Source organism: Anarhichas minor, unplaced genomic scaffold (genome assembly GCF_050575085.1).
Source record: "Anarhichas minor isolate MPS153535 unplaced genomic scaffold, ASM5057508v1 ptg000007l, whole genome shotgun sequence".
NCBI lineage: Eukaryota > Metazoa > Chordata > Actinopteri > Perciformes > Anarhichadidae > Anarhichas > Anarhichas minor.
The window spans coordinates 17,612,850-17,630,666 of record NW_027466453.1 but is presented as its reverse complement, the minus strand read 5'-3'; the positions used below and the strand labels follow the sequence as shown (position 1 = coordinate 17,630,666).

General features: G+C 41.6%; 1 protein-coding gene across 1 annotated transcript; it reads left to right on the top strand.

Moving 5' to 3' along the window:
- The first annotated feature begins 2,430 nt into the window (after positions 1-2,430).
- On the top strand, positions 2,431-14,245 carry LOC142937966 (protein kinase C and casein kinase substrate in neurons protein 1). Its single transcript, XM_076081121.1, has 10 exons — positions 2,431-2,683; positions 5,054-5,121; positions 8,867-9,023; positions 9,241-9,476; positions 9,780-9,935; positions 10,598-10,773; positions 11,382-11,502; positions 11,633-11,703; positions 11,820-11,899; positions 12,087-14,245. Exons 2-10 carry the CDS (start codon positions 5,062-5,064, stop codon positions 12,194-12,196), a joined length of 1,167 nt encoding a protein of 388 aa, XP_075937236.1. The 5' UTR covers positions 2,431-2,683; positions 5,054-5,061; the 3' UTR covers positions 12,197-14,245.
- Positions 14,246-17,817: the final 3,572 nt, after the last annotated feature.

Here is a 17,817-nt window from a genome sequence, read left to right as displayed (position 1 = left end):
ATTTTAAATACAAGAGTGTTGAAATTATCCGAACTGAATCAAGGTCAAAGAAATAAGATACACAACCGGTTTAACACGTTTTACAATTTTTTCCCCTCTGCATTAGACATGAACTTACAATGATAGCTGTGGTTATACACTAACTACCTTCTAGCAGAACAATCATTACAGTAGAAGAAGCAAGTTCCTGAGCCGGACAACCTGTGTGTATTTAGAATCATGAGTATTTCTGCCCTCTAGTGGTTACAGTGAGAAACAGCAACTGCATTCTTCTAGTAATGTCAAACATTATCCTAACTGAATCAGTTAAATAAACTAGAAACAAAACAGGTTAAACAAACCTTACAGCATATTAGACAGTAAACGTAAAGGACAGTTGTGTTGTGCACTTAATTACCTTTTACAGTACACACTTTACAGCACAAGTAGCCAGCCTCAGACTGAGACAACCTGTCTATTTAGAATCATGAGTATTTCTGCACTCTAGTGGTTACGGTGAGGAATCTCAGCCTCAGTGCATACTACTAAATATATATAACTACTCTACTCCTGTTCTCCCTTACCATCTACCGCCATACTGAGTGCAGTTACTCACTGTGACCACTAGAAGTCAGAAACACTCACCGTACTGGTTTACATTAAAGATTAAGTAGAAAGAAAGGAAACACAAACACAGCAGGTCGACAAATTGCTTTCTGATATTTCAAATCACGCACAATTCTACCCTCTAGTGGTCACAGCACGCAACTACAGATATTTATCTAAATAAAGTTGCAGTTATTCATTGTACCAGAAGGGATATGATATATGTTATAGTTACACAAATGTGTAGATGTAAATAAACACTGTTGCAGCTGGATAAACGATAAAAGACTTGAACTAGACTTGACGATTTGATTGAATATCGACCTTACAAAGCAGATGTGTTGAGGCAAGATGTATCAATGCCTCAATAAACAGAGACAACTATAAATAAAGTATGTTGGTGGCTTTCAAAATGAGGTGTATAGTCTGCCGAATTATTTTAGATTAGATGTGTGGAATTCGTTTCAAAGAGACCAGTTGACGTGATAGGACTTTGACCGAGCAAATTACGAAGAGTCACAACAGTGAGTTGTATCACTTACATACAGATTTGACTCTCGGTTCTAACGTCCTGCACTGAGTCACTCTTCAGAGATGCAGAACAGCAGTTTAGCCGGCAGATATCCATTTTGAATGTCAAAGCTTGGAAACAATCAATTTCAAACACAACTGCATGTAGTTCAGCTCGTGGCAAAGTCAATGACAGGCAGGTGTGAGAGCAGATGAGAGCGTTGACTTCTGTTTTAGATCAGTTGGACCTAAATTGTTCAGTGGGTGGCCTGAGATATGCCTTTAAAAAAACGTATTATGAAGCCTGGTTTCATTCATATGTTCAAATGTATACTTATGTCACATCAACGTAAACAAGGTAAGTGCACTTGCCAAAGCATTTGCAATCAACTTTTTGTACTTTTTTACTTAACATAGTACGATATGAATAATGTGCCACTGCATGAAACATTACTGAACATTCAACTTTACTCACCGTGTTCCACTTTCTGCCTCTTATGGCTACTATCATATATAATATTTAATCACAGGATCCACAGTGTTGTCATGATATCTGTCTACTATCCTTCCAGATGTGATTATAGGATTCCTAACAGAAGATTACTGTTTCCTAAGAGCAGGTTGTAGCTGTGCGTTAACAGCTAGCTATTTACATGGCAAGTTCTGGCAAGGCAAAGTTTCACAAGAGCGGCATATGTGAGTGTGAACAGTTCTTCTTCAGGGGTCTCTGACTTCAAAGAATAACACACACCCACACACACACACACACACACACACACACACACACACACACACACACACCGGATGCATCCTCCAGCTGTGGAGGCGGGCTTACTGAACTATCCCGAGGGAGTGTTGAGGGGAGGAAGAGGGGGTAGAGACAAGCACATGGATGTTGAGTTTTCCTTATCTGGTAATGCTACTTCGTGCTTCTTTGCAAAATCGTAAAACATAGTTAATAGCCCAATTGACACACACACACACACACACACACACACACACACACACACACACACACACACACACACACAAACATACTTTAGCTGGTGACTCAGCTATTGTCTGACTCACCTAGACACACACACACACACACACACACACATAAACAAACACACAGAAAAGCCACAATATAGCCGGCCTCATTAAGAGGTTAAGACTACTGTGAGGAAGGTGAAGCGAGTGAATGAAAGAGAAAAACAGAGACGATCTTCAACAAGTGGTGGAGTTCAAAGAACAAGAGTTTCCTGCAGCTGTTTTGGAGAGAGAGGGTAAGAGAGAGAGAGAGAGAGGGAGGGAGGGAGGGACGGGGGGGTTGTGAGGAAGAAGAAGGAGGGAAGAAAAAAAAAAGAAGCCAACTCATCTGACACAAACAGTGGGCCAAAGAAAAGGGAAGAGCAGGAGCAGCACTGTCCAGAACGAGTGGAAAATCAAAGTGGGAGAGGACGAGGAGAAGTGTAAAGAAGACGAGACGGAGAGAGAGAAGGAGCCTCCGAGTCTGCACAAAGATTGAACTGGAAAAAAGTTTGAAGCTGCCCAACAAAAGAAGAAAAGGGGGTTTGAAGCAGAGAGGGCCCCAACATTTACAGAGGTAAGCAACTGGGAGCGGCTTGTTAGCCTTCCATGGCTGTAGCTGCATTTCAGAGAGATCTAATGGAGGGATTGAGCTCCTATTTCTGCCCTGTGAGTTCATTTGTTACTATATATTTCCTCTATGCAATGTGTGTGTGCGGTGAGTTATGTGTGACAGATGAAACGAGGACAGGGGGAGGAGTGAGTGTGTGTGCCAGACTGGGTGCAGGATTCAGTGGTGAAAGACTTGGTTGGTTGGAAACTCCAGATGGGATCTTATAAGGGCGAATGACCTTCCGTTTCAGTCAGTTGTTGTGCAGATTTTACATGAAAAGTTAGAGTTTTAGATCCTGGGAGGACTGGGTCGCTGCAGGACTTTGGAAAACTGGGGGAACAAATTTCCTGTCTGACCTGCCAAGAGATTATAAAAAGTCTGGAGGACCCATGGTGGAATTAGATCTGTGCTGGTAGGTGGTAAGTTATACAGTATACTCGGTGCATAACTTATAGTGAAATGTATGCAAATGTAAGTACGTGATTCTACAACGAGCTTCTAACTTTTGTAGCTCAATGAAAGTCACAATTTTACGAATATTCCTCACGACACAGAGAGCCTATCAGAAGTTCCAGTCAGGCTTTTCTAACTTAAATGTGTTTCATTTATATATGTTTGTATTATTGTTATTACATATTCAGGATACAGAGGCCCACCCCAGCCTTTTGGAGGATGTTTGAATTGATCATAAAGTCTATGAAATAATATTTGAAAGGCCTATGGTGCACAGCACGCTTTCTCTTTTACATAGACAGATCATGATGCTTATGAAGGGTATAAAATCACATTTGAGAGGCAAGTAGATTACAGCGAAGTGACTTGCTTGTGTACTAAGAGGGTAAATCTCATATACAGTTGGGATTAAATTCCCACAGGCACTTTGCTTGTGTCATGAGATCGGAGACTACTTAGTAAAAGTTGCAGGAATGCACCAAATGATTTGATATTAGGGAAGGGACAGCAGAGCTCCCCCACCCCCACTTTCCTCTGGAAACTCAGACACAGTACCCCGAGGAGACCACGGCAGCCAGGGGACAGGAAGTCCAGGTCAAGGGTTAAAAGTGAGGCGATTCATTATTTTTTCTGACCTCCGGCAGAACACAGGGTTGTGTTCTCTATCACAGCCTCAGCGGCTGAGTAACACAACAGTAAGCTGAGGAAGAGCGAGGCAGGGAGAGGCATGGCATTATGCTCCTACTGGAGCATGTGATGCCCCGTGAACAGCAGGATGTGGAGGGAAATCATTGAATCTAATTGTGCGCCAAACAGAGCCATGGAGAGATGGCTGCAGGGAGGAAAAACAGGCATGAAGGCTGTGGGTGGGTGGAGTTCTGCTCCGTTTGAAACACCAGAAGGCAAAACTGCTACGTGCTTAAATATTTAACTGGAAAAGTTTCAGTTTTGGAAGTGGAACCAGACGAGCATAAAGTCATTCAAATATCTCAAGTACTTCATGTCGATCACTTCATTTTGAGACAGACAGAACTTTGTACTTGTTTCTTTCCTAAATGAGTGTGAATGATAGGATGTGATGACCTTTACCCCCTATTGATCTTAGAATCATGTTTCAAAGTTGGATTGCTGGGAGAAGACACTCCTTGCTCACTGCTGTTGTTACGGCATGCCTTGATTTACTGTACACATCAACTTCCAACAGCAGCTACAACTCTTTAACGGGTCTAGAGAGCCTCCATTATATGAGAGGATATTTATCTGAGGGGATATCAGATGCTCTCCGATCACAGACACTCAAGTAGACATACTGCACAATAAAACAGTGATTCCCAACCAGTGGTACTTATACCCCAGGAGATACTTCTGCAGTTGTACCCCATACATGCGATTCATTTAAAAGTAATTCATATTTGTGACTCTAATTTGTCAAAGTGGGGTAAGTGAGTTCATCTGTCAGTGGGGCATGCCTCACAAGAAAAGGATGAGAGGACGTGGTTTCCTAATGGATATGTGGTTCTCCACTGACTCCCATGTGGAGGGATTTGTGATGTTGGTTTTGAACTGAATTATGAAACATAATCACATTTATCATGTGAGAACACAGTCTATAATAATAAGAGTCACATACTGTACATTCACTAACTGGGATAGTTTCTGCTGAACTGAAATACAGCTTCATGGTCGAGATTGTCACTCAAGAAAGGCTCATTTTATAATACATATCATATTTTTGATTTAAATAACATTTCATAGTTGATACAAAGCCCCAAAGACTTCATTAGCAACACATGGAAGCTGATTACAGAAAGGTCAGTGTGCAGATTAAAAAGAAGAGCGATACCATACTCTGAAGTAATCACATGCTCTTTACTCTCTCAGAGAACAGGATGTCGACGCCACCATCAGACAACAGCAGTGAAGATGCCAGCAATCGCAGCTTCTGGATGGTAAGACTGTGTGTGTTTTGTGCGTGGCTCTGTCTTTGTCTGTTTGTCTTCAGGGACAAGAAAGACATTACATTACAGTCATTTAGCAGACGCTTTTATCCAAAGCGACTTACAATTCAGAGTCTATCACATTTCTACACCGTAGGCACAGCTACGGGAGCAATTTTTGGGGTTAAGTGTCTTGCTCAAGGACACATCGACATGCGACTAGCAGAGCCGGAGCCGGGGATTGAACCGCTGACCCTCTGATTGAAAGACGGCCCTGCTATCCACTTAGCCACAGTCACCCCACCCCACAGTCACCCCACCCCAAGACTTCCCCCTGGTCTCTTAGGTCTCGGTGACCTTCCTTTTCTAACCAGACGGAACAGTTTTGTCGTTGGGGCTGCGTATCAGTGTGAACAAGGCTGTGCTTTTATTTGTAAATGTGAATAGTAACCTTTGTACACTCTGAATTGACGTGCTTGGGTTAACTGTGTTCCAGGGAGGTTTTGTGATAGTGCGCAGCTCATTAGGTATTTGATTGTCTGTGTTTCTCGACAAAGTAGACCGTAAAGCACGGGGCTCGTGTCTCTGGGGATTCAGGACACGATTTTTCCATTTTCCTTTCTCTCTGTAACATCATTGTTCTGCTATAGCACTGCTGCATGATGTTTTTATTTGTGGGTTCTTCTGCTAGATGAGGTGTTCAGCTCCTATGAGATCTTTTCGCTTCTTTTCTGATATTACATTCATTTGTCCAAAGTGACTTAAAGCGAACGTTAGACAGACGTCCTGAAGTCTTGTGAGTTTAAGGTGTGCTGGGAGGTGGATTCTGTTACCTTCAGATAGAGCCAGCTGTTCCAGCTGTTTTTAGTCTGTGCTAAGCTAACTGCCCGCAGCTTCATATTTACGACACAGACATGGGAGTAGTATTGATCTTCTCATCTAACTCTCGCAGGAAATAAGCTTATTTCCCAAACTGTCAAACTAATTCCTTTAAAAATAAAATCTCAATCATCTTGCATAAAATTGCAGTAAGTGGTGAACTTTACTTACAGAACATAATGTAAAACCCGAACCAAGTTTAGACCCTGGGTGCAGTATCTTATTGACAGGATATTGTTCATCATGTTTCATTCACAGTTCTCAGCTAGACATAAGAAAGAAAAGGATGAAAATGAATCAGTTTAAAAGAAATAAGTGAGCTAGTAAATAAAAAGTGCATGCATACATCATGTTTTACAAAGAAACAATACATTTCACAGCTTTGGATCTACAGCACACTGGACCATTTCATTGAGAATAATTCCCATGATAACACATGATGAATTACACTCACAGTTAAACGGAACTTGTTTATACTTATATTTCAGCATAAGTCTTGAGAAATATCTGTAACCTTTTGTGCAAATTGCTCAAATCTTCTTTACTCCAATTCAGCACCAGTAACAAACATCAAACTATCTTTCTGTATATGAACGGCTTTGCACTCTGTTTACGAGACTCAGTTCTGCTTTGCCACCATGTTTTTAAAGCTGTAAACACTTCCAACATTCAAAGTGCCCGACTCTCTAATTTGAGCGTGCTGCCGCTTTAACACCGGCTTTGTCTCCCGTTTGTCTCCCGTTGGTATACATTTCATGTATACATTTCATGTATACATGAAATGTGATTTTTTTTCAAGGGAACCCTGTGGCCACTTTCTTCGATACTGCGTTTTATTGCTCCAGATTCTCTCGTCGCCGATTTGCATCTGCCTCAGAGATTGGCCAACTGGGTCTCTGCAGCGTTACCGTTGGCCTCACACTGGATTCCTCAGCTGCTTCTGTTTAATTCTCAGACGAGTGAGGAGAATCAGTGCAAACCACGACGGGCAGAAAGAACGAAAGAAGAAAAAGAGAGAGAAACAGCAGGCCACTAATAGGAAGTACTCCGATTGATTCTGATTAGAGCAAAAGGAAACTAGTGTTTCATTCAAAGCATCAAGTCTTCATGTCTATTGCAATTGTTTTTGTGAAGAGTGAAATATCAACTTTCAGAGATTTTGCCAAATACAATTAAAAATAGAATCAAGAGCATTGTGGCTGACAGTATCAAGAGGCATGAACAAACTGTGCACTGAGTACTGTGTGAAACCTTTTTAGTGTATATGAACAGTATGCGGACAGTGTTAGCATCAATAATAAGACAGAGATACACCTGTTCATCAGCCGAGAGACACTTCTGCTCACTTTTGTCTCTGTCTTACTTATACATGTTCATTTGATGGTATTTGCAATAAGGGCATTGCCTCAGATGATCTAACGCAACATGGCAACATATATGGTGTCCAGAAACTTTCAAGCAGCTGTCTAAAAGCATCAGTGACGAACAGATAGAGTCCGACAGAGAGTGAAAAAGAGAGTAGGAGTGAGTGCTGAGCTCACGGCGGCTGCCAGGAAAATTGCAGAGAGATTTCCAAATACCACATCCACAAACAACACATTTGCTCCAGATATGTTATTATAGTAAGGGCCTTGCATCTGCTGCTCTCTTGTCCTCCCTTTCCATCTAGCTTTTTTATGGCCAGGCCTCATCCTCGCGTCCGCTGACCAAACCCTGCGCTGCATTAGATTTGACCACAGGAAACCTAATGCCTGTTAAGTGTCACTTGTGGCATGTGGGGCTTGACCTTAGACGGCTGCAGCAGTGTCACAGCTGTGAAAGGAGATGCGCATGCAAGCTGGACCTTGTTATGACTGACTGACAAGACAATGTGAGACGGACCAATATTGACTGTTCAATGTCGAGCTGGTGTAGCTAATTAATAATGGCTACATACCACTTAGCTGTGCTGTTTCAAATATTTGTGCAAGCTGGTTAACTGGTACAGTGACTGGGAGACCTAAGTGGAACAGAGCAATGATTAAAGGGAGAGACATTTCAGCAAATACGCTTCTTCCCTTTATTGCCGAGTGTCAGATGAGAAGATCGATATCATTCTCACGTCTGAACAGTAAATAAGTAGCCGGAGCCAGCAGCCTGTCAGGAGAGTGGTATCAATCTTCTCATTTAACTCTTGGCAAGAGTGTAAGTGTTTCTTCCTAAAATGTTGAACTATTCCTTTTAATGTATTTAAAAACACAGAAGCACAGAAGCACAGCACAGGTGCTACATAAATAAAGTTGAATTACTGAGAGAGCAGGAGTGCTGCTATTAGCCTGTCAGTCGTAATAAAAAGACTACTGCAGCTAATAATAGCAGTACAGGTTGTAATGCGTGTAGCAGTAGTGGCAGTTGTAGATGTAGTAGCAGTAGATGTAGTAATAGTTTTAATATATGAATAAAACTATCATTAATAGAAGTAACAGTCATGGTATTAGCAACGTTAATGTTGACACTCAGTAGCAGTAGAATTAATAGTGGTAGTAAGAGTGTAAGAGTCGTGCTGACTTGAATCGTTTTAGTGTTGGGTTTACATTTCTAAATCACTTTGTCTAAATCCGTTTATTGTCGACATGCTGTTGCCACTCTGCCAGGATTAAACTGAGGAGATGAAAATGTTTGTATTAACTGGCATTGAAATGGTGAAGATAAAAAGGAAATAAACTAAAAGGCTGTAGTGAATACTGGAAAAAATATCGACCATTTTTGGCTTCTTTTAACCCCAAAACATGATTATGTTATTGGGTATTAATATCAGGGTTTAAAACGCTGAGTCCATTAATCCTCTTGTTTATTTTGTGTGAACAGTAGATCTTCCTCTCTCTTTGTGTCCTGGCAGCCTGGGAACTATCAGCCCACTGTGAAGCGAACAGAAGATGCCTTCCAGGCCTGCAATGACATAGTGGCGTGTTTCCAAGAGAGAGCTCGTGTGGAGAGGCAGTACGCCCAGCAGCTCAGTGAGTGGAGCAACAAGTGGAAGCCAGTAGTGGACTCCAGTAAGTACTGCTAGTTCTGTCTGCAGCATGTTACTACTACTACTACTATTACTACTGTGATCATAAAATCTCCTTTTTGTGATAAGAGATGGTAATATATATTCTTGTTTCTATTATATGTTTCATGTAAAGAGTGGCTGGTCATTACAATTGTTTCTAAAGCACAAAGAACATTTTAGGAATTTGTGTTTCCCTGGTGTTGGTTGTCTTCCCTCAGGTCCTCTATACGGATCTCTTCTGAAGGCTTGGCAGTGTTTTCTGTCCTCTGCTGACCGGCTGGCCTCCTTACACGCCTCCATCTGTCGCTCCCTGGTGTCGGAGGATGGAGACAGGGTCAGGACCTGGCAGAAGGACACCTTCCACAAGAAGTTGTTTGGAGGCTTCAAGGAGTCCCAGGACATTGAGACGGGCTTTACACGCGCTCAGAAGCCATGGGCCAAACGACTTAAAAAGGTCTGCATTTTTCAGATTATTTCACAAATGGATACTCATTAAGTAAAAGGCCTCAATTCAAGGTTTATATTTGGACCACCGAGACCTAATGCACCACAATTTTACTCTGGGAATGAGCTACGGTCTTTCAAAGCCAGGTGCACCTTAGTTTTCCAAATTATACTCACAGGTTGAATTGCTCTTGAATGTCATGAAAGGTCCATGTAGACAGACACATTTCCTTCGTGAACAATTTGTCTTGCATTTTCAGAAAATACGTTAATAATACGTCAGATAATACGTTATGTTCCGGTTCCTCCACAGTTGGATAAAGCCAGGAGGGCGTACCACAAAGTGAGCCGTAAGGAGCAGGCAGCCAGGGACCGAGAGGTCCACAGTCAGGGAAACCCGGACGTCGCCATCGACAAACAGAAGAAGATCCAAGAGGAGAGAGAGCTGGCTCAACAGGAGGCTGAGAAGGTAAGCAACATGTTTCATCTCGTTCTTATTTTCATTAAGTTTGGATGGTTTTTGACTGGGTCTGTCGATCGGAATCCATCTGTTCCGGATTATCGACTGAATTCTGTCAATGATTATAGGCACTCTGTGGAGTCTTTGACCACTAGTTGTGCTGTAGAGCAGTGTATTTATGAGTTGGTGCCCAAGGTGTTGTATCTCGTGCACACACACAAGCTTGCGATGATGCAGCAGACTTTCTCAGGCTATTTTCAACTCAAACGGCAAAAAAAATGCTGCTGCGAGTCACTGGTCGTAATGCATTACTTACTCTGCCCAACTGCAAAAATGTCCATCAAAATTAAATAAGAAAAAGAAAAATGCCCACCATTCAACTTGTACAATGCCAACACTTTCCTGGCTACTGGTTCTGGCTCACAGATCGACAGTCGTTGGCGCCAAGAAACCTTGAAATGCCAACAAAAGGCAGGAAAGAACAAGAAGAGTTTTGTTCAACATTTTATGTTTTTACATTTAGTTGTCAATCTAGTTTTAATTTAACCTTTGTCTAGGGAGTTAGGGTTGGGGTGAGGATAGGGTAACTTATACCTTTGTGTGAGTGTCTATGAATATGTAAATCCAATGACACCCCTGAGCAGTGTGTGAAAGCGTGTCTAAATGTTCAGGTCCGTGCCCGCTATGAAAAAGTCCTTGAGGAGGTGAACCGCTACGCTCCACGCTACATGGAAGAGATGGAGTCCATCTTTGACCAATCGCAGGACGAGGAGCGAAAGAGGATTGTCTTCCTCAAACAGGCCTTTCTCTCCATCCACAAACACCTGGACATTACCAACAATGAGAGGTGAACAACTACGCTTTGCTCGTCTTAAGAGCTAAGTATGTAAAAATCAATAATTTGACTTAATTTAGCCCTTATCAAAAGCTGTTCAGCAACATATGGCATGGCTCAGTGACTCACTTCTAATCTATTAAAGGAAATAATAACAATAAAAGCAATTTAATTACTTTATAAAATCTGCAGGGGCCACAGGGGGATGTACGGTAGATGATAGAAATGATATACTCTATTAATCTGCTTAATTTGTAGGTAACACTTTACTTAAAATGGATGTGGATGACAGTGCAAGTAGATTATCTGCCAATTATAGGCTTAAATTAACTTTAGTTACAGTTTAAGCATCAGAGGAACATACGTAGGTTAAATTAAAATTAATACCACCATCCTCTTATATTCCTGTACGTTATGATTATAATTGTAAAATAATTCAAATGTCAGTTGATTTGTGAGCAGTGATAACAGTTGAAATGTCAGTTGAACTATTTGAACTCTGAAGTATATGGATAACAGCTCTGTATTGTATAAATCAAGTTCTGCATTGGTGTGCTTCAGATTAAGTATTTGTCAATCTCATTTTGGATTCTCTTATTTACTCTCCACCACTTATTCAGTGTGAGGGCTGTGTACAATGAGCTCCACAACACATTGCTGACCATCGATGAGCATGAGGACCTTCGCTGGTGGAAAAACACCAACGGGCCCGGCATGCCCACCGACTGGCCTCACTTCCAGGTATTTCAGTTGTTGTCCCTCTCCAACCAAGTTTATTACTAAAATGGTTGGTTCGATGTGAAGTTCAATTCTCAGTTTTTAGGTCTGAAGTTAAATGTTTGGTAATTATTTTTTTCAAACATATTTTAAGGAATGGATGCCCGAGAAGAAAAACAAAAAAGTGAAAAAAGAAGTCGAAAAGAAAGGAACAATAGAGAGGAGGTGAGTATTTATTATTTATTTAAAGAGATTGTTCTATAAAGGTTGCTGTAGCTGATCAGACATCCATCTGCCTCTCTCTCTTCTGTTTACCTTTCCGTCCCTTTCTTTTCCTCTAGTGTGATTATTGGAGGAGTGAGAGTAAGAGCTATGTATGACTATGTTGGCCAGGAGACAGATGAGCTGTCTTTTAAAGCAGGTAAATACACACGTACAATCCTACAGAACTTACCATACTGCACTCCTTAAAAGCAATCTGAAGATGTCAACTTTAGCACTGGGAAACTGAAATGGTCCTTTTAAAAAAAACTACAACTATTAATCGATTAATTGATAAAAAATATTGCTGGTTGCAATCCTAATTTTTTATTTCTGTCGCCCTTCAGGTGAGGAGTTTTTGAAGATAGAGGATGAGGATGATCAGGGCTGGTGTCGGGGGATGAAGGACGACGGGTGTGAGGGGCTTTACCCAGCCAACTATGTCGAGGTGGTGTAGTTTAGACTGAAAATGATAATTCTTTCTACACCACATGGTTAGTTTCACTGTGGAAATCACAACCTGGTTTAACGTCTAAATGTCGGAAACAAATCAAATCAATGCTGTAAAGAGAAACACCAAGTAGCTCTTAGCCAAAGATCTGGTCTACGATGAGAGTATGATCACACTTAAAGAGGATATTTTAGCAAACAGATATTTTGAAAAAACTATCCAGGTTGTGTGATCTCTCGAAGGATTTTAAGAAATGTTTTAATATATACAGTATGCGTAGACCACTTGTACTAAAGCCATATAATAAACAATGCTTTAATGTAAAAAAGTGCTCTTAAGGTATATAACTAGCCATTTGGTGCTGAAATTGCATTACGGGACTGCTTTTCCTTCAGCTGTTTTTATTTCTTTACACCTCAACACATTGCTATTAAAATGCTCACAAAGCCTCTCAACATGAAGAAAGTAACTCGAATACTGTGATTCTAAATAATCGAAAGCAGCAAAGCACAAGTGGAGTTAGCTTGATAGAAGTAGATAACCACAAGACCTGTATTTCTCTTCTGTTTTATAAAGGAACAGTTTGACATTTTTAGGAATATGGTTTGCTATCAAATAAAAAACACAATGAGATGGGAAGATTGATTTTAGTTTCATCTCTGTGTCGGGTACAGGGGAACTGCCTATTTGAAAAGTTTGACATGTGAAGCTATATAGCTTTATAAGCAACCTGTTCTTACTCCCAACTCGTCAAGCACTTGACGTCTGATAAAAGGCCGCCTTTATCGTCTGTATGACCCCAATGTTAACCCATCCTCTTCATTGTTAGATGCTCTGAGCAGCTTACGTAGTGCGAAGCGTGAGAAAGTCCGTGAAGGGCGGGAGTAGAGGTTGGACAGGTCAAAGAAACACATGACTTTCACCCAGCGGACCGTTCTTTGTTCCCCTTGTGAAATGTATATTGACACGCTGTCGACGCTGTGGGCGATTGTGGCTAAGTGGATAGCAGGGCCGTCTTTCAATCAGAAGGTCGGTGGTTCGAACCCGGGCTCCGGCTCCGCTAGTCGCATGTTGATGTGTCCTTGAGCAAGACACTTAACCCCAAAATTGCTCCCGTAGCTGTGCCTACGGTGTAGAAATGTGATAGACTGTAAGTTGCTTTGGATAAAAGCGTCTGCTAAATGACTGTAATGTAATGCTGTCCCTGACGCATCCAAAACTTATGCTAGAGGAGAGCGTCATAGTTTAAAGTGTAGGGCCACTGACCAAGCGACGAGTTGGGAAGGAGAATATGTTGTTTTTGGTTCAGTCTCACCTCTCTTATCGGTGTCGTTTTTAACCCCAGCAGGCAGCTGTTTTCAGCAGCGTAAATAAGACAGCTTTGGAGTTCTGCATACTTTGGGGTGGATAAGGCTCAGAAGGAAGAGTGGATTGTCAATTACTTGCAGAGTTGGTGGTTCAATCCAACACTGAATCTCAAAATTGCTCGTGATAGTCAGATCACTGCCTTGCATGGACTCTCCACCACCATCAAGCTGTGTGAATGAGGGGCAAACTATAAAGCAATCTGCCAGCTACAGTAGAAAAGTGTTATATAAGTGGCAAGGCGAGGAGTTTCTTCCCATTTCCAGTCTTTGTACTGAGCCAGGTCACATTATCTATGAACATCTTAAGGCCATAATTATCTTAATTTGAGGATCATCTAAGCATTGAGATGTTTCTGACAAACAGGGCCCAGGTCTGATCATGTCCCAGACATAAAGCTATCTCTGCACAGAAGGCTTAGAGATTAAACTGATATTGCTCTTCTTCATCACCATCTCAGTTTGACGCCAAACATTCATTTCTTAACATGTCAGACTGTTCCTTTTAAATAAGTATTGGGGAACAAATAGTTTTCCTGTCTGTCTGTTGATACTGTAGTATGTGTGACGCTTATCGTGGAGGGCATCTTTCCCAAAGTAAAGACACTGCTGCGTTTGCCTTCCCCTTGTCCTTTGCCTTCTTCAGTATCTGTGTATGTGCTGTGTGTCTTGTAAAAATTATGCATTTTCAACTGCCTGTATTTTGGAAATAAAATGTTAAACTGTTAAAGAAACAAAACAAGTGTTATTGAATTTAGGATGGAGAGAATGATGTGTGTGTGTATGTGAGAGTTTTTGTGTGTGTGACAGATTGTTGTAGTATATGTGTGTGTTTGAGTTTGTGAATCACTATGCAATCATCCTCTGGGGTCCTGAAGTCCGGCCTGTGGATGTTATTACAAGTGCAGAGCTGTCAGCTGTCACACACACACACACACACACACACACACACACACACACACACACACACACACACACACACACACACACACACACTCAGACAATCACTCAGTCCCTTTTAAGCCTTGTGTCCATGTCACAAGAACTGTGTCCAGGTCAAACGCTGCTCTTTATCTTGATGATGCCACCGCAGAGTCAGATGCAGCCTGACATCAACACATGGCCATCAGCCAAGCAAATACACACACACACACACGCACACACACACACACACACACCACTGTTTATGTTTGAGCTAGCCGGTAGCGAGAAGCGCAGTGATAAATCCTGGTATATTGTTACACTCTAGTCTACACAAACACACACACCCTCAGAGTTTTGCAGTAAATACAAGCAGTCAGGAGTGTGTATGACAGGAATGTCTGTTTCCACAGGAGGAATGGAAATAATGATGTCACCCTGGAAGGAATTTCCTCACCTGCTGATAGATTTCTTGCTTGTAGCAGATGTAGACTGATCTTTGTTCACAAAAGCTCTGACACTCGTCTCTCTGCTGCCTGTAACATTTCAGTTCTGTGCTGGAAAACCGCCAAAAGATGGAGAATACAAAGTATACTGAAAAACAAGTGCTTTATTCTAGTAAAGAAAAAAGCAGTACAAATGAAAATACTCCATTATTAGTTAAGTCCTGCAATTAAAATTGTACTCTAACCTGCAATAACTGATTTTCTGAATGTGACACAAGGGAAAAAGAGAAAGGCATACTTGTCCACTGGCAAGGAGAAAGGTGTCTATCAGTTTAAACAACCTGCATATACACGCTAATTTTGGCCAACAATTGTGTAACTGTGTCTGTCTGCAGTTCTGGGCTGACCAGTGTGTGGTGTATTCAGAGATTCTTACTGAAATGACACTGTTAGAGTGGTGAGAGAGAACCAAAACAGTGAAGCTGCTGCCAGACAGCTAAACAACTTACTGTAAAGCTGCGGGAGCTGCAGATTTGGGTGATAATTCTTTAAAGATTCATAAAAGAAACCCCTTTCACATTTCTGTCTTCATTTGTCATTGTTATTATAGAAAAAATATAAATTAAATATCAGATATCATTATCAACTTTAGAGCCACTTTTAAAAAGTGAAATAAAAAGAACACACACTGCGTTCTTTATTGATCTCCCCGGATGCTCCACTGTTTCATTTTAGCACGCCATGAGGAGGAAAGAAGCCACTGCGAGGAAAGAACAGGCGGCTTCGCCCAAAACAATCCATCAAAAAGAAGTTCACCAATGACTAAAACCCCTCATGACACCTAAAAATACTCTTTAGCAAGAGAAGTGGCACAAAGGCCACAGGCAGTGGTAGACATGGCAAGTAGGAAAAAGTCACTTTGTCATCCTTCATCTTGTTTTCAACAAGCTGAGGAGTTCATTTATGGGGAATGACGAACCGAGTACATAACCTGAGAGCTTGTTCTCCGCAGTGGAGTGTTCTGCCAGCTCTGTTACGGAGTAGACTCTATATTGTCTTGGCTTTGGTCCACCGAACCCTTAAAAGAAATAGGTTATTACCTGTAAACACACTGACAATCCTGATTGATCATCTTCAGACAAAAATGTATTTGCTGGGGAGTTGAGCCTTCATGACAAAACTGACCCTCATTCATACTTCGATTTAATGTAAAAATGATGTAAACAACACATGATAAGAAACAAATGATGTGAAAGTTATGAGCTCTCTCTAGACATTTTATTTGGCAGCTTCACCTGTGGGCCACTTTAGACGTAACACAGAGGCTTGTAATTGGTAGTGCAGAAATTCGATCTGCGTCCAGGGCTCAATGTCTTTTTGTGTCACATTAGAGGAAGAGCTGAAGGGGAGCAAGTTGTATTTATGCTTCAGTCGTTTTACAAGGGAACAAAGAACGGATGAAAGCAATACTGAGAGAAGGAGACTTTTACAATTTCCTCAAGTATTTAACTTATTTTAGATCGGACACTTTGTTACTATCCATTTTGACTTTTCTTCTTGCCGTCATACTTTTCAGAGTGAATTGGTCGCATCTCACCAATCTCTGAACTGCTCATTTACATTCATTAGTTTGAGCTCATTGATACTGTAGGTGCAATGTAAACACACACCCATTACCAGACGCGTGTTTGTCAGAACAATAATGAGTGGAAATGGCTCATTTGCACGCTAATAGTCTCATGATATTCAATTTGATGCCACCAAGCTTTCAAATACCAACTGCTCAACAGTTTTAGCTATTGCTCTCAGTAAGGTCAACATGCGGACACCCACTCTCAGTGCAGGAGTGTTGACCCCTTAAACCTAGCCTTATTTATTGCATAAGACTTCCTCATTGGTAATCAACTAAAAAAAAAAAATCACTGTTTATGATCATTACGCAAATGCCAATGGTCACCATTCACTTAGGTCACTGTTTTTTGCGTCTTAGTTCAGAAGACGAATGGCTTGACGTTATCCTATTGTCCAGCAGAGGGAGCTAAAAGATCAACAGCAGAGCCCTCAGCAGGCCTGTCTTGAGGAGAAATATGCACGCAGGGGTGGCAGCATAATGGGAAAATGTCTTTATTCCCTCATCTCTCATGTGGTGACAGGCAGAACTTTAGGTTGCCATGGAGAGAGCTGCTGAAATGGGGCCATAATTAACAGAGCCACAGAACGTGGCTCAATGACACATTACATTTCGAGAAGTTAATGAGGAAATCACAAAGCTCCTCGAAGGCAAATTACTCTGTATGTGCATAATGTGTACATGTGACAAATGTTTGGAGTCACATTACGAGGTGAATATTACTGTACACTGCTGCGGCCGTTTCTGCAGGGCTAATGATGAGCATGCTAGTCGAGGACTGAATGTGTGTGTCTGCGTTTTTGAGACTGTATGTGTGTATAAAAGAGTGTGTGTGTATGTGTGTGTGTGTGTGTGTGTGTGTGTGTGCATGGTTGTGTGTGTGCTTTTGTGTGTTTGACTGTGTTGAGAGAATGACTAACCTCCTTGTCAGAGAGACACAAAACGTATGAACATTTTCTCAGTTGTCACACACATACTGTATACTCTCCAGCGCCTTGCTCCAGATGTACTTTGGCATCTCTCTCTCTCTCTCCCTCAAATCCTCTCAGTCTCTTTCCCTTTGCTCTCCATGAGCTCCAGCTGCCCTGGGGACGCTTCTGTCACAGCTAAGGGCCAACAGTGGGCCTGCTCGGGGGTTAACAGAGTAGCTAAGCACACAGGAAAAGTCGCCCAACCACCTATAGACCTGCCAAGAGCACTTCAGCACAAACCGTCTGACACAATTTATCTGAAGGATGTCTGGAAAATCCCACTTCACTCTCTTGC

Excerpts from the sequence above, each read along its gene's own strand:
- LOC142937966 (XM_076081121.1), top strand. The coding sequence starts at position 5,062 with ATGTCGACGCCACCATCAGACAACAGCAGTGAAGATGCCAGCAATCGC. Across the intron at positions 9,477-9,779 it reads GGGCCAAACGACTTAAAAAG|TTGGATAAAGCCAGGAGGGC; the intron begins GTCTGCATTTTT and ends GTTCCTCCACAG. Across the intron at positions 11,900-12,086 it reads TGAGCTGTCTTTTAAAGCAG|GTGAGGAGTTTTTGAAGATA; the intron begins GTAAATACACAC and ends GTCGCCCTTCAG.